This window comes from Pleurodeles waltl, chromosome 11 (genome assembly GCF_031143425.1).
Source record: "Pleurodeles waltl isolate 20211129_DDA chromosome 11, aPleWal1.hap1.20221129, whole genome shotgun sequence".
NCBI lineage: Eukaryota > Metazoa > Chordata > Amphibia > Caudata > Salamandridae > Pleurodeles > Pleurodeles waltl.
In genome coordinates, this window is record NC_090450.1 from 139,276,057 (window position 1) to 139,292,748 (window position 16,692).

The window sequence follows — 16,692 nt, forward strand, 5'->3', positions numbered from 1 at the left end:
CTCCCTGAGATAGAGATTCCAAGCAGTAGTGCTTTGTGAATGTATGACAGCTCTTCCATGTTGCTGCCCTACAAATGTCTTGTAGGGAAACTCCGGCGAACAGCGCTTCTGACGGAGACTGTCCTCGTGGAGTGAGCATGTACAGATGAGTGCAGAGCTTTACCCACTGCTTGCTGGCAGAAGCGAATGGCTGAGGCGATCCATCTGGAAATACTCTGTTTGGAGAGTGGGTGGCCTTTTCTAGGTGCCCTGTATGCTACGAATAGCTGATAAGAGCGTCGAAAAGATTTAGTTCTGTCCAAATAGAATTGAACACATCTTGGCCTGAAATTTTACTGGGATGAACCACATACACTAACAAAACAATCTAAGGATCAACTAAAACAAGTATTTTGGGACTTTACCCTAAACAGCCCTCTTTACAGCAAGGATCTAGGTAGACTTACTTTAAGTTTCCTGGATACTAAACCATTACCGTATGCTGAGGAATGGATAGATACTATCCAACCTAGACGAGCAAAAGTTTTATTTATGAAGCTTCGATATGGGACTCTCCAGGTTAAGGCTTTTACTTCTAAATGGGGCCCCTTCAATGGGAGAAGACCAGAGGTGATTTGTGGGCTGTGTAATATGGAGACTCCTGAAACGACGGACCATGTCCTTTTAAACTGCAATGCCTATGATAAACCAAGGAGGAAATGGCTTCGACCTATTTGCAGGAACGTTGGAATCAGGAACTATAATGAAGCAGCAAGATTCTTGAGATCTAGTACGATACCATATGTTGTTTTTGGTTTAAGCCGGTTTTTACTAGCAATTTCATTTATTAGAGACAAGGTGGGCCTAAGGCTCTAGGATTCAGTTATTTATTAATTTTATTTTAATTAGTCCTCCCTTACCAAAGCAAAATAAGTGCCTGATGGCACTGGAGGCAAATTCTAAGGGCTTTATAAAAATGTAATACTGTAATTGATTTCTATTTATAGCTTTTAAGATTAATAATCGCTTTTATCCAGACAGTCGGTTTTTAGTAGCTAAATGAATATTAATTGTTGTTGGAATAATGTGTCTTTTGTAATACTTGATCGTTTGCCTTTTATGGCTTTCAGCCGAATATAGGCATGTATGGGAAAAAGAAATCGTTGGGCATTAGGGATTCTCACTCCGCTCTTAAAAACTAGCAAAACAAGACCACATGTGATGATGGTAGGCACATTGCCAAGATTCTTAGAGGCACTTTGGTATGCTAGGGACTAATGTCTTACAAAAGAAGCACGAAATTCTATTCTCATAATGGTTATTATTTGTGCTTACTTATAGTTCTAGAGACCAAGTGAACTTTCTTGCCAGTACACAGCCGTTGCTATTAACAGTCAGATATCAATCCCATTTGTTTTGTGCACATAGATTGTATTCATGGTTATTGTATAATATTCTTATGGTGATTTGTAAAGTGATGTGTACTGTGTATTTCTATAGTGTTTTAATCGATCAATTGCTTATTTTTTTTTTTTTATCTAACTGTACTGTATGGCCTTGGGGGAGTCCTGGATTTTATTTTCTTTAATCTTATGATGGGTCTGGTTTTACTGTTTTTACCAAATTACCTTTGTTTTCTTTTAGAAATGTATGAATTGTGTCGGCATGCTTTTATGGTATTGTTTTACCGAAATAAAGCTGAAATTGAAATTGAACACATCTTTTAACATCTAAGGAGTGTAATGCTCTCTCCGCCGGAGTAGAAGGATGAGGAAAAAAGGATTTGAAGACTAAAGGCTCATTAATGTGAAAGTCTGAAGGAACCTTCGGGATGAAATGCGGATTAGTACGCAGCAGCAGTCTGTCTCGTTTAAACTGTAAGAACGGCTCTTGAATAGAGAGAGCCTGCACTTCGCTGACTCGTCTGGCTGATGTGAAAGCCACCAATAAAGCAACCTTCCACGAAAGGAATTTGAGAGAGGCACGATGGATTGGCTCAAACGGGTGCTTCATCAGTTGCGCTAAGACGATATTTAGGTTCCACGAAGGTGGTGGTGGTCTGAATGGAGGGAAGACCCTGAAAAGCCCTTTCAAAAACCTCTTGATCAGACGAGAGGACTAGAGTGAGGGTGAAGCATCCGAACGTCTGTATGCTGCTATTGCCGCTAGATGTACTTTAATGGAAGAATGTACCAAGCCTGCTGGCGCTAACTGCATTAAGTACGGCAATATTTCCTCTGTCAGTGGAGATAGTGGGTCAACCTGCCGCTGATGACACCAGACACAAAATAGTTTCCATTTGCAAGAATAATCCTTATTAGTGCTATTCGCTCTAGCTTTGGACAAGATATCCCTACACTCCTGTGGAATATTCAGATGTGCGAACTCCCTGTGCCCAGGAGCCATGCTGACAAGCGCATCGACTGCGGATTCGGATGCCATACCTGCCCTTTGCTCATTGTTAACAATTGTGGAAACGGCTTCAGTGGAATGTGAGGTTTGATTGACAATAGAAGAAGTTCCGCAAACCAGTGTTGACGCGGCCAATACGGAGCTATCAATATCAGAGTGCACGGCTCCGCCTTCATCTTTGTGAGGACTCTTGGGATCAATGGAATTAGAGGAAAGGCGTAAGCAAAGATGTCTGACCAGACTATCGAAAACGCATTCCCCCAAGATCCCTTTTGGTGATGCCAACTTGCGAAGAACTGGCATTGGCGTTGTCTTTGTTGGCAAACAGGTCTATTGTTGGTGTTCCCCACTGGGAAAAGATGTGGTCCACTATCGACTGGTCCAGCTCCCACTCGTGGCAGATTGATTTCTGCCTGCTGAGTGCATCCGCTGTCTTGTTCTCTATTCCCAGCAAATGCAGAGCTGAGAGTGTGATGCCTTGCTGCGAGGCCCAATTCCAAATTCTCTGGGCTTCTCTGGAGAGAGTGAGAGATCATGTGCCTCCTTGTTTGTTGAGGTAATGCATTGTTGTGGTGTTGTCTGTTCTTATTACCACGTGTGATCCTGAGATTTTCGTGAGAAAAGCCTGTAAAGCAAGGTACACTGCTCTGAGCTCTAGCCAATTGATATGCATCGTTGTCAATTGCGGTGGCCACTTGCCACTTACTTGAAGATCCTGTAGCACGGCTCCCCAGCCTTCCAGAGATGCATCCGTAGTGATGGTCCACGGAATCGGCTGTTGTAGGAACGACAGGCCTATTGATAGATGATGCCTTAGAGACCATCATGTCAATGCCCCGAGTATTGCTGGGGTTATGTGTATCTGATCCTCGAAGCTTCCTGAAACCCGGAGCCATTGACGATTTAGTAGCTCCTGTAACGGGCGCATCTTTAGTCGGCATAGAGGAACTAGAGGTATGCATGATGACGTCATGCCCAACAGAGTGTTGAATAGACGGACAGACACACAGCTTCTTTTTTGTATATATCTTGTTAGTGTCAGTAACTGTTGTTGCCTGTCTAATGTGGGACATGCCATGGTGGATTGCGTGTCCAGGTTTGCCCCTAAAAAGGTGATGCTGCGGGCTGGTAGAGGTTTGGATTTCTCCCAGTTGATGGCGAGTCCGAGATTGGTTAGTAAGGAAACGCACTTTCTTGTTGATCTGCGGCGCTCCTGCATAGCTATTTGCTTTTATCAGCCAATCGTCTAAATATGGAAATATTTGGTGTTTCCTCCTTCTGAGGAAGGCTGCGATTGGTGCTAGACATTTGGTGAATATTCTGGGAGCTGATTTTAGGCCGAAGGGAAGGACACGAAATTGAAAATGGCTGCCGGCTACGGTGAATCTCAGATATTTTCTGTGGGCAGGGTGGATGGGAATGTGGAAGTATGCGTCTTTCAGGTCTAGGGTAGACATGAAATCTCCCTGGTTGAGGCGCAGGAGGACGTCTTGTAGGCTGATCATACGGAATGATTGCTTTTTTAAGTAGGTATTCAGTACCCGTAAATCGAGGATCGGCCTCCAATCCTTCCCCTTTTTTCGAATGAGGAAGAACCTGGAATAAAATCCTCTTCCCCGCTGTGCTCGAGGCACCTTCTCTATAGCTCCTTTGAGAAGCATTTTGTTGATCTCCTTCTTGAGTTGTTGTGGGTATCTTGAAGGAGTCCTGCGGGGGGATTGGAGGGAAGCAGTTGGGTGTATTCTAGAGTGTGGCCCCGTTTCACTAATTGGAGGACCCACTTGTCTGATGTGATGACTTGCCATTGTTTGAGGAATAGGGATATCCTTCCGCCTAAAATGAAAGGAGGAGAATTGGATGTAGCCGGCGCCTCGGATGCATCAGGCTCTCCGAGCCGAGTCTTTGGCCGGGCGAGTTGAGCGTCCCCGACCACCAGATCTACCATAGGCTGGTTGCGGCGGCTGCCTCTGGGGGTAGTACTGACGGTACTGTTGAGAAGAGGAAGGATAGGTGGAATATCTGTATTGCTGATATCCTCCTCTGTATGAACGTTGGCCACACCCTCTAGCTCGAAAGGAGGGCTTTTGGTATTGTAGGGTCCCTAGTGACCTTACCGTGTCTGACTTAATGGACTGTAAGGCCTCATCGATGTGTTTTCCAAATAACGCCTGGCCATCAAAAGGTAAGTCCAAGATCTTATTCTGCACCTCAGGACGGAAAGAGGTAGCTTTAAGCCAACCTTGCCTTCTAAGAACAGCTGCCCCGGCGAGCTGACGAAAAGCAGTGGTTGCTATGTCCATTGCACCGTCAATAAGTTCTACTGACGTGCGTTGACCCTCCTGCAAAGTTTTGTTTGCGTCTGATCTTGCATCTTCCGGCAACTGGCTAATATGAGGGCAATGTCTGCCCATAGCTGCCTGTCAAACCTAGCCAATACAGCCAATGAGTTGGCAGCTCTTACCACTAGGCTAGCCAGAGAGGAAAACCTTTTCCCGATATTATCCAATCGCCTACCCTCCTTGTCTGGGGGTGCGGAAATCGGGGCAGACGGATTTTTGGACTTTCTTTGTGCCGCTTGAGCCACCACCGAGTCCGGATGAGGGTGTCCAGTTAGACATGCTGGTGCATCGTCCGGTGCCTTGTACTTTTTGTCTAAACGAGGCAGTACTGCTGTGACTAGCAGGATTGTGCATGACCTTCTTCCCACAGATAGTTAACCATCGGAATAGAGCGCACGGATTTTTGGAAAGGCTCTTTAAAGTTGTAGAGGAAACAGTCTGTTTGTTTAGATGGCATTGGCAAAGCAAAACGTTTGGCAGCTCTTTCTAGGAGATTGTGAAATCCTCCTATGTCGTCTAGTGGGGACTCCACCTCTGATTGAGAAGGAGGAGCAGGGATGATGTATTCATCCCACTCGGAATGAGTGTCCAGGAGCTCCCCTTCTTCATGATCTCCCTCTGACATGTCCGTATCCTGAGGAAGCGTCATATCCGGAGTAGCCACGTTCGTGAGAGGTAAAGAAGGTGGTCTCTGACGTGGAGTGGTAACCCCAGAGACGGGCGATAGAGGAGGTTGCTCCCCTTGAGGAGGAAAACGCCTGCTGTAGTCACCTAACGTTGCTCTGAGGTCAGACAATAAGGAGGATGGAATATATGCCCCCTGTTGATATTGCTGTTCTTCTCCGTAAAATTGAGGGTAATAGGATTGATCATATTCATCCTCTTCTTGATACTTCATGTTCAATTGGGATGGACTATGGTATGCTCCGAATGGCCCCTCGTCATCTGAATATTCATCTCCCTCTAATAGGTGTACTGGAACAAGGGAGGACACTTTACTAGGTGATGTATGTTTTGGTGTTAGTTTTTCCTTATTTGTTTGATGTTTTTCCCTCGTCGACGACACGGCCTACGTCTGTCTCGTAGACGCTGAACGCATGGAGATCTTGATGGAATTAAGTCTCACCGACGAGTCTACCGTCGACGGCGGTAGAGCTGATACTGTCATAAGCGCGTCGACGATGATGATGTGTAGACGTTCATCGCTGATGAGGTCGTCGATGTAGTTCTCGTCGACGGTGGGGTACCTGTCGACGTTGTCATCGGCGCTGTCGACGGTGGAAATGTAGAAGTCGTCGTCGGAAAAACACTCACCGACGGTCTCGTCGACGATGAATCTGTCGTCAACGGTGCTTTTTTCGCAGAAACAGAGGATGGTTTCTTAAAAGGCACAGATGGAGGGACAGAGGAGGATTTTTTGTGCCTCTCTGAACTGCTAGAATGACCTCTCTCCCCTTTGCTGGAAGATTTGAGGAGAAGATGGGCTGCAGCCCTTGTAAGACCCTGAAGCAGTCTTTTTGTGGGCTTTCCTTGAGTGTTGTGAGGGAGATCTTGTGTCTGATCCTGCCCTTTTTGATGACCTTTTAGATGTTGAAGAGTCATCACTCTCAGAGTCAGAAACTGGATTTTCCCTGTACTTTAGTTTCTGCAGCCATATCAATAATCTGCCTTCCCTATCCTTTAGAGTCTTAGAGGAAAAGGTACGACCAACCTTACAGTCCTTGGCTGAATGGTCTGGGTAGAGGCAGTAAATGCAATCCTGGTGAGGGTCTTCAGAATGAAGTCTTTTCTTTCCACAAGTCTTGCAGTTCCTGAAAAGGCCCTTCTTCTCCGTATCAGACATGTTAAAAATAGTTTACCAATCAGGTCAGATAAGTTTTTCTGAGAGAAAAAGTGTTGAAAAGGCTGAGGAGACTCCCTAGCACGACGTGCGGTAGAAAACCTGAGGTGCTGGAGCTTCTCTCAGGAGGATTCTAGAGGGTGGTGCCACTTGATTGGTGGATACTCAAGTTTGGTCCTTTTCCTAAAATGACTCTGATAGACTTAAAGTGAAGAGGCCTAGGGCCTTTTTTTGTTAATATATTTGAACTCTACTTGTGTAATTTATACCGGGGGCTCCCATCCCGACGACGGGGAATGATTCAAGCATGTGAATCTATGAATGTTCCAATACTAGAGTAATAAATCTTTTCGCCGCTCTTTCCATATTATTATGAAAACCACCTATGTAGTCAAAAGGCGATTCAACTGGTGGAGGAATTGGTGGAGACAGCATCGGGATCAGGTAATCATGCCATTCATTATGTAAAGAAGTAGAGTCCCTCACTTCTCCCTCTTCATTGAAGGAAGGATGGTCCCCCTCCACGGGATCCGTTGAATAGTATAAGTGTAACTGGAAATGTTAAGGAATGTGGACGGACAAGAAGAGCACCCATTTGTTGAGAAGTGTGGGATGCCAGTGGCGGTGGATGTGTAGTTGGAGGGGGAAGTTCAGAAGATGCCTGACCAGGAAATCTTATATAATAATCCTGAAGCATATTCTGTAGGTTATGAACTAAGTCCAATGGCATTTGTACTGATTGTTCTTGTTGTGAATCACAACATGAATAGGCCTCATCATATTGTTGGTCACCTGTGTTGGTCATCTTCCGACCAACTGGCTAATATGAGGGCAATGTCTGCCCATAGCTGCCTGTCAAACCTAGCCAATACAGCCAATGAGTTGGCAGCTCTTACCACTAGGCTAGCCAGAGAGGAAAACCTTTTCCCGATATTATCCAATCGCCTACCATCCTTGTCTGCGGGTGCGGAAATCGGGGCAGACGGATTTTTGGACTTTCTTTGTGCCGCTTGAGCCACCACCGAGTCCGGATGAGGGTGTCCAGTTAGACATGCTGGTGCATCGTCCGGTGCCTTGTACTTTTTGTCTAAACGAGGCAGTACTGCTGTGACTAGCAGGATTGTGCATGACCTTCTTCCCACAGATAGTTAACCATCGGAATAGAGCGCACGGATTTTTGGAAAGGCTCTTTAAAGTTGTAGAGGAAACAGTCTGTTTGTTTAGATGGCATTGGCAAAGCAAAACGTTTGGCAGCTCTTTCTAGGAGATTGTGAAATCCTCCTATGTCGTCTGGTGGGGACTCCACCTCTGATTGAGAAGGAGGAGCAGGGATGATGTATTCATCCCACTCGGAATGAGTGTCCAGGAGCTCCCCTTCTTCATGATCTCCCTCTGACATGTCCGTATCCTGAGGAAGCGTCATATCCGGAGTAGCCACGTTCGTGAGAGGTAAAGAAGGTGGTCTCTGACGTGGAGTGGTAACCCCAGAGACGGGCGATAGAGGAGGTTGCTCCCCTTGAGGAGGAAAACGCCTGCTGTAGTCAGCTAACGTTGCTCTGAGGTCAGACAATAAGGAGGATGGAATATATGCCCCCTGTTGATATTGCTGTTCTTCACCATAATATTGGTCATCGTTCTCCTCTTGACACTTGACTAAAAGTCCAGAAGGACTATGTGCAACACCGAAGAATCCTTCATCTTTAGTCGTCATGTTCTAATAGATGAGATGAAGGAAAAGATAGTACCTTGCAGGGAAAAGTATGGATTGTCAGAATTGTCTTGGTAGGTGATTTAGTCTTTGTCGATGAACCTATTGTCAACAGTACCTTCAATGTAATCTTCAACAGGTCCCTCGTCAACGGTGTGATCGTTGTTGCAGGTGGTAGTATCACCAATGCTGTTGTTGCTGACGGCCATGGACTATGCCCTCGTTGTTGGTAATATTGGCCTCGACGATACTGCAGTCGTCGTCAAGGTTTGCAGCATTTTTGAAGAAACCTTTGTCGGCAGTGCTGTGTATATTTTTGAGGTAGTAACAGAGGCCGAAGGCGACAACAATATTATTATGGGAGATGTCACTGTGGAGAAAGTGGAAATAATAGTGGTGGCAGTGGCTGCTGACGCTATCATTGACAAGGACGCAGTCAACGGTGTAGTCGACGAGAATGAAGGAATTGCCTCAGAAGCATTTTTAGGCTGTTTGGCCATCAGTGGTAGGGATTTAGGCACCCTCTTTAATGTATGAACCTGTAGAGATGGTGTAGTAGGTTCAGAATGCACTTCTTCTGTGGTGATCACTGTCTTCGTTGGCTTTGAGTCTCTGTAGCCAAAGTAGAAGTCTTCTCTCTCTATCTTTAAGGGTCTTACGACAAAGCGAGACATACCTTGCAGTCCTTGGGTATATGGTTCGGATGGATGCAATAAATACTCTTGTATGGCCTAAAGAGTCCTTTTTCTGCACTTCAGACATTGTAGAATAGAGACAAGCTGGAAGAGATGAATAAATCTTGTTCTGAAGAGAAATCTTCTGGGAATTAGAGAAGCTGTGAAAAAAACTGGGCTGAGCTCAGAGAGACTCGCATCTCACGATATGCGGTAGATAATCTAAGGGACTGGAGCCTCTGTAGTGAAGTTTCTTAAGGGTCCAAGTCACCTGATTAGCTGGACTTTGGTTCACTCTAAATTAAGTTAATAACCTGGTAAAGTGAAAGCCTTTAACACTGATCTCTATGTAAGTTCGTACTCTACTGCTATCCATGATACTGTGGGACTCCCTCTTCGACGACAGGGAATGATTCAAGCTTCAATCAATCAGGAATTTGTAAAGCGCACTACTCACCCGTGAGGGTCTCAAGGCGCTGAGGAGGGGATGGGAGGGGATGTGGGGGATGGGGTAGAGTGCGGCTACTGCTCGAACAGCCAGGTCTCGAGAAGTTTCCTGAAGGTAAGGTCTTTGGTCTGGCACATGTGGGTGGGAAGGGTGTTCCACATTTTGGCTACAAGATGCGAGAATGGTCTACCACTGGTTGTAGTTCAGCAGACGCGTAGGAAGATTGCGAGGTCGGCAGAGCAGAGATGCCGGGTTGGGGTTTAGAAGGAGAGTAGTCTGTTGCGATATTCTGGTCCGGTGTTGTGCAGTGCTTTGTGAGCGTGGGTGAGGAGTATGAAGGTGATTCTCTTGTTGACTGGGAGCCAGTGCAGGTTTTTCAGGTGGTCTGTGATGTGGCAGTGGCGGGGGATGTCCAGGATGAGGCGCGCGGAGGCATTCTGGATGCATTGCAGCCGCTTCTGGAGTTTGGCCGTGAAAAGCTTGTCAATCTATGAAAGATCCAGTACTGAAGAATGTTCTTTTATCCCTCTAATCGTGAAAATCTGAGCAAAGGAAGTCACCGCCATTTCACTGGTAAGCCTGTGAGCCACACAATTTGGTGAACCAGTTGCACATGGTCTAATAATCAATGTAATCATTGCCATTTTACTTTTACTACTGTAGATTGACATCAAGGAACAATTCAAGTATTTAAATCTAAGAAAGAAGCACACCGGCAGAAAATAACCTTTTGTCTGTTTTTTTGTAAATAGTTTTCACTTTTTACTTCATCATACTGGCAAGTTAAGTAACTGTCTCTTCTTGCTACATATATTTTGAACAGAAGTTTTGCATTATTGTAATACATTTTTCAATACTCAATTTCTAGGAATATTGACTATTGTGTTAATTACAGCTACATTTGTCATGTACACAGCCATCAGAAATAGAGTTTTGTAATATCGAGCTTAAAGTGATAAAACTAAAATCAGGGTTTACCTGCTTACGGCACAATTCACTGTACCCCAAATAAATGTTGAACCAGACTGTTTCTTTAAGTCTGTGGGAGGAAAAAACAATCATTTCTGCATTATTGGTCTCAAACCTTGATTCACCATACATGGTCACAGAAACATCTTGGGCATCATGAATTAAATGTTACAAGAATTATATTGTTCACTTACTTCAAACTCAAGTTCTCCAACATTTTACATAACAATTGAATCTTACAACATTGTCATGCTGAGAAACCCCCGTTACTTTAAATAGCAGTAAACTGTAAAACGGGAATCAATAACAATTTTAGTAGCTCATCCACCTTATATGAAATGACCCGAACTTCAGCCAATGAGGTGGAAGGATTGAGCTCTCGTACTCCCAAAAGGACCCACCAGAGCTTCGATCTCTACCACAGGTCGTGTTTGACAGACCCTGAGAAGAGCTTGTTTCTAACCTTTCTATGCCCGTATCCTGGTAACCTTCTGGTCTTCCTTGGACTTGAATCAACCCAGTCTCAATGTTTCATGGTGTTTTTTAAGTTTTTTATAGGGTAATAAAGTGAAAAACCTTCCCTTCACTTTCTGGGCAATGAAAGCATTCCCTGTGAATCAACAATTCTGCTTTTCCTATGGACATAAGAAAATCTACCCAGATGATGCAGAAAAGTATTGTATTTAATTTGTTCCCCCAAAATACAAGGCTTTATGCCGGAGCAGACTCAAAAGGATAGGGAGAGGAGAGCTTTGGCACAGCAACAGGTTGGGAATCAGTCTTTGTCAGACCGGTCAAGGCTATGGTGGAAGGGGGGTCCCAGGGCAAGCATGGATTACTGGGCTCAACCATTCAGGACAACTGATGTCTTGGGGTCTGTCATACTATAGTGCTTTTTATAGGGCAAAGTACACCCTCTACGACAATTGAGCAGCAAATGGGAGTAAAACAATGCATATCAGGGAGGTCGTACGTGGTGGTACAGACTGAGAACTGTCGCAATCAAGCAATAAAGACACTTAGTGAATGTCAAGTCCAGTTCTTTTCTTCTAGGAAGAGAAAAGTAATAAATCACACCAAAATGTATTATGGTACACAGAGGAAAGACAGCACTACTAAGATGCACACTACGGGATCACTCAACAGAGATATAAAGTCTAAAACCTGAGCATGTGTAGGTTTCATGTGCAAGTTGACCAGTCTGCAATCTTTTGACTCTGCAGTTCTTCTAAGGAAATTACAGAGTTTTAGAAGTCACACCAAACTCTCTTTAGCCAACTTAAAAGTTAATGTCTCTTGTGTGACTGGATCAACAAAAGCAGTAAGTCTGACTATCGACATTAGCTGGGTCAGTCTGGTGTCATCAGAATCATGGTCACCTGCAACTTGCTGAGTTTCAAAATAACCGCTGGTATCACCAGGACTGGAGGAAAGGCTTAGAGCAATGTTCTTGAACAGTCCTTCAAAAGTGCAATGCCCAACAAGCCTGGTTCTGAAATCCTGGACACTAAACCTTGGCATGTTTTCTTCCTTGATATTACAAAGAGGTCTATCAATGGAGAATGTCACCATTTGAAAATATGTTGCAACACTTTGCCACCCAGACCCCACTAATGGCACAAGTGTCATAGAAAATCCACTTGTATATTGACTTTGTGAGACCTCTGGCTAAGGCACAGCAACATCCTCCAAACCTCCAGGGACAGAGGTCATGATCTTGTGTGTCTATGCTAGTTCAGGTAGTGCACACCCATCTTAAAGTTATTTTTGGATCAGACTTCAAAAAAATCTATATCCAGCTTAGATGGTATAATTTTCAGTAGGTGCGTGAGGCCTTAAAGAACTTGGCTCTAGGGTCTCCATGATCCTTACTGTGGCTGGTAGTGTATCCACAAGAATGTGCAACTTTGAAGCACCTCTGACAGACCCACATGGAAGGTGGTGATGTCACCCTTCAGCAATGTTCTTGAAGGAAAAATGCAGCAGAGGCTTACATGTATTTTGGCCTGTAATTTGGACTGGTGTCATCGCCATTAGAATGATACCAGGAAGGAGAAACAGAAGCAGCCCTGTGCAATCCGTACCTTTCAGGAGTGCATGTGAAGCCGCTTGCTCTCTAAGGAGAGGGTAGCACAATGGATGGAGTGCATGTAGCTGGTGGGTTTCTAGGTGTCAAACATTCCCTGAAGGTGGGTCACGTTTAACAGTTTGTCTACCAGTCCATATTTTTCCCTTGATGTTATAAAGGACTACAGCAGTGTACATTTCGGAAAGGTCTTTCATCAGATAGGCTCCTGGGAAGCTGCTTCACATCTTACTCAAATATAGGTTTTCGCATAATTTCTGGGAAAAACTAGCATTTTCATATGAAATTTTATGGGGTTCACACAATGTGCAGGGAAGTACTTAAACGTTTGTGACCATCAATGAAGATCTCATGACGCAGAATTCTTTTTTTGCCCTTGCTCCGACAGAGGAACAATAGAGAATGATGACGAATGAAATTGTCAAAAGATGCATTTAAGTGGCAAGGAGAAGAGATCATCTGCCAAGAGCCTTCAAGGTTAAAAGACACCTTGAAATGACACCCTATTTTCTGTAACACGTCAAACGGCACAATAACCGTTGAAAATACAAAAAAGTCACAGAAAAAGAATATAGTAAAGTCAGGGCTGTAGCGACTGTAGGAACCCAACAACGGAAATGCTCAGAATAGATCCTGCTCAATGCATACTACTTCAGATAAGCCCTACAAGTGCGCACAATATTTTCTCTGAGAGGCTAAAGAAATTCAATGAACATCCTCTGGCAGGATGCGATAGCTACTTGCAATAGAACACACTGAATTCATCACTAGCATAGCCTAACAGTTGAGATACTCTCTAGCAGACTCACAGAAGGCAGTTTACAAGATTAAAATTAAATGATAATCATCTAATACCAATTTTATCAAGGTTATAAAAAAAATGAATAAATCTGCTTGGGAGCACAATCTATATTGCCTTGGTCAACATGTTATAGCCCAATATAGGGTCTATGGCCTTCTTCGTCAATCCCCTATAAACTGTCTCTACCCTATTTGATATTTGTGTGCTAGGTGTAGAGAGAAAAGAAAAGAGGAAAAAAAAGAAGGAATGGCTTTTTACCTGTAATCCTATTTTTCTCTTAATGGAATCACAATTGAAATCATAAGCAATGAATGCAATCTCTGTTTCCCAAACTGCCAATAGTGTGGCATAAATATTCAAAAATCCCGTGCAGGGACCCTGGAGCAGCTCTTTCAAAGTCAAATCCACTTCGCCTTACTTTGGCAAGGCCAGGAGAAATATCGGACACAAATGATACATGTTGCAGCCTTAAAACAGGCTGTATTGCCAAAACCCTTAAAAGTCGCTTAAGTAAAATGAAAAGTGATCTTTAAAAAAGGTCCTTCACAAATGCTTTTACTTCTTTTTAAAATGAGAGAGTATCATATTTAGCAATATAGCTGTGTAGGATGCAGCACTGGAAACAATGGGAACAGGACACTGCACCTTTAAGGGCCTCTTGACCTCCAGTGTCCAAACTTGTCCTGCAAGTTTTTTTGACTAAGTTTTTACTAAGTTTATTTTGACGAGTGAATTAACATTATAGGATTAATTGTACTTTTCACTTCCCTCTGGGAAGTGGGAGGGTTCCTTACGATTTCAATGGGGATTCCCTGATCCTGAGAGAGAACTATGATTACAGATAAGAAATCATTCCTTCTCTCAAAGGGGATCTCTACTGATAATCATATGCACTGAACAGCTTACCAAGTTCATCCCCAAGATTGGTGAAATCAAGTAAATAAATTCTTTAGAAAGGCTTTGCCTTTTGAGCATCAGCAGTAACACCCGAATCAAGACAATGTTTTGTAAATGTGTGAACTGATCTCCAAGTTTCAGCTATGCAAATCTTGTCGAGTGGGGTGGTTCTAAGTAACGCAGTAATACCTGTGCTGCCCCTTGTGAAATGGGCTGTCGGTCTACCAGGCAAGGTTTTGTTAACCTTCTACTAACAAAGGGTTATGACAGAAGACAATCCATCTAGACGTTTGTTTGACAAATCCAGTCCATAAAGGACCATAAGTTTAGATAATGTTGTTTCCAGGCTTTGTTTTATCAAGACAGAACTTCAAAACCCTCCTGACATCAAGAGCATGGACAGTTCTCTGCAGGAGAAGTATTCTTAAAAAAATGAAGGCAATGTAAGTCTGACAAGCATAGAAGAAAGACAGTAAACAATGCTCCTGACCAGTCAATCTATAGGGGGTTTCCCACTGTGGCTGATTGGTAGAGCCTCAGAGCAAAGCTTGGGCATTTCTGTTTTCTCCATTCAAAGAAAAAAGCTGGTGAAGATGCTGTGAAACAACAGCCATTTAGCACCCATTTGTGATTTTCTTGAATGATTCTGCATAGAGTGTCTGCTTCAGCATTCCAGGTTCCTTGTAGGTGTGCCACTATAATTGAGATTCTTGTGTATGTGCATCTTCCAGATTGTGTCGGCTTCCTGGGACAAAGGCTTGGCTATCATTCCTCCCTGCTTGCTCAGACAATACAACCACCATGCATTATATGTCTGAACAAGGAGAGTTGGTCCTAAATGACAGTAGAAAAGCCTTCAAAGCTAGATGAACTGCCGTCGGCTCTAGCAGGTTGATGTGGTAATACTGTTCCTTCTGAGGCCATATGCCTTTATTTGTAGATGGTCCATTGGAGCACCCCAACATGTTAGTCAGGCATCCATCGCTATGGCTTAGGTGGGTATGTATTGGTCAGACTTGATTCCTCAGAGTAGATTCTCGGAGCAGCACTAACATATCAGTGGTTATTCCACATGAGTAGTTAGAATGACTGTCTTCCCATTTTCCTGAGAGATGATCCCATTGGTCTTCCAGATCATATTGGAGGGTGGTATGTAGAGGTGTGCATGCAGGACTAGACAAATGCATGACACCAGTGAACCCTAGGAGGGAAGACACTTGTTTCTCTGTCAGATTGGTTAATTTCTTTAGATTGGGACATTTCTGAAGGATAGAGGAGTCTCTCTCCTCTGAAGGAAAGACATGGGAGTACTGTGCCTAGAACTGCACCCAGGTACAGCAGGGATTGAACAGAGTTAAGATAAATTTGTTGTGATTCACAAGAAGACCCAGTAGATTCAGAGTCATAATGGTTAGTTGATAATGTTGACTTGTTTGCCGACAAGAAGGTGCCTGGATGACCAAATTGCAGAGATATGTATAGATGAAGATTTTCATTTTTCTGAGGTAAGCTGCTACAACCGCCATGCATTTGGAAAAAGTTTAAGGTGCGGATTCGAGTCCAAAACGAAGGACCTTATATTGGTAATGGTCTCTTCCTACAATGGAACCTCTGGAATTTTTTTGGCTTTCGGGATGTGAATAGTCTTCTTTTAAGTCTATTGAACATAGCCAATATCCCTGATGAAGTTACGGGTAGATTTGGTGAAGAGGCAACATTTAGAATTTTTTTTTTGCAAAACCGTTTATTAACTGGAGGTCTAAAATGGGTCCGCACTCATTTTTCGGACCATTCTTTTTTCCAGAAAATAACTGGAATGCAATCCCGTCCTCTCAGGCAAGAGAGGATCTTTTCCACTGCATGTTTCTGTAAGAATGCACACTTCTTGTTGCTTTTTTTCCCCGATGTTAAAGCAATGGTTTATTCAGTAGAACGGTGGAGGGCACAGGAATCAGAGAGTAACTGTGCTCCTCGGTATTTAGAGCCCATTTGTCGGTGGTCATCTTTTACCACTCTTGAAAACACAATGTTATACTTCTGACTACAGGAGTAGGCAACAGAGGAGGGGGAAATAGATGACTCACTGTTTGCACTCAGGTGTTTAAGTGGCTTGGGTAATGATTCCTATCCTTTGCCTCTTGACTGACAGCGCTGTTGCTGATGTTTATGTGGCTGAGATGATTGCTGTCCTGGAGTCCAATGAGAAGTTTGAACCCTCTGGTGAAAGTAGAGGTTGTCATATTGTGTATAGCAATATTGCCTATATTACCTCATTTTCTCTAATCTCACAGCTTAGAGAATTTAAAGCTCGGACTTCGAGACATCTCATTGTCAACAGGACAACCAAATTAAGTTCTACTTGAAAAGTAAGGTTCAGAATCTGGAACTGGGCTTCCAATTTCAAGCCTGTGAGTCTCAACGCTGTGCTGCTAGGCCATGACAACAACTATACGCTGCTAGAGTAGAGGAATTGGCTGCAGTACCAAAACTTGGTTTGTCATAATCATCTCTTCATTAATGATCTAATGAAAATCCAGA

General features: G+C 43.7%; 1 protein-coding gene across 3 annotated transcripts in view; it reads right to left on the reverse strand.

The window, feature by feature from the left end:
- The window catches only part of LOC138265504 (gametocyte-specific factor 1-like), a 424,543-nt gene that overhangs the window by 124,891 nt on the left and 282,960 nt on the right, over window positions 1-16,692 (reverse strand). For all 3 annotated transcript variants that reach the window (XM_069213286.1, XM_069213284.1, XM_069213285.1), the window contains exon 7: window positions 10,379-10,439. In XM_069213286.1, coding sequence (XP_069069387.1) covers window positions 10,379-10,439 — 61 coding nt within the window. The remainder of the gene's footprint in view (window positions 1-10,378; window positions 10,440-16,692) is intronic.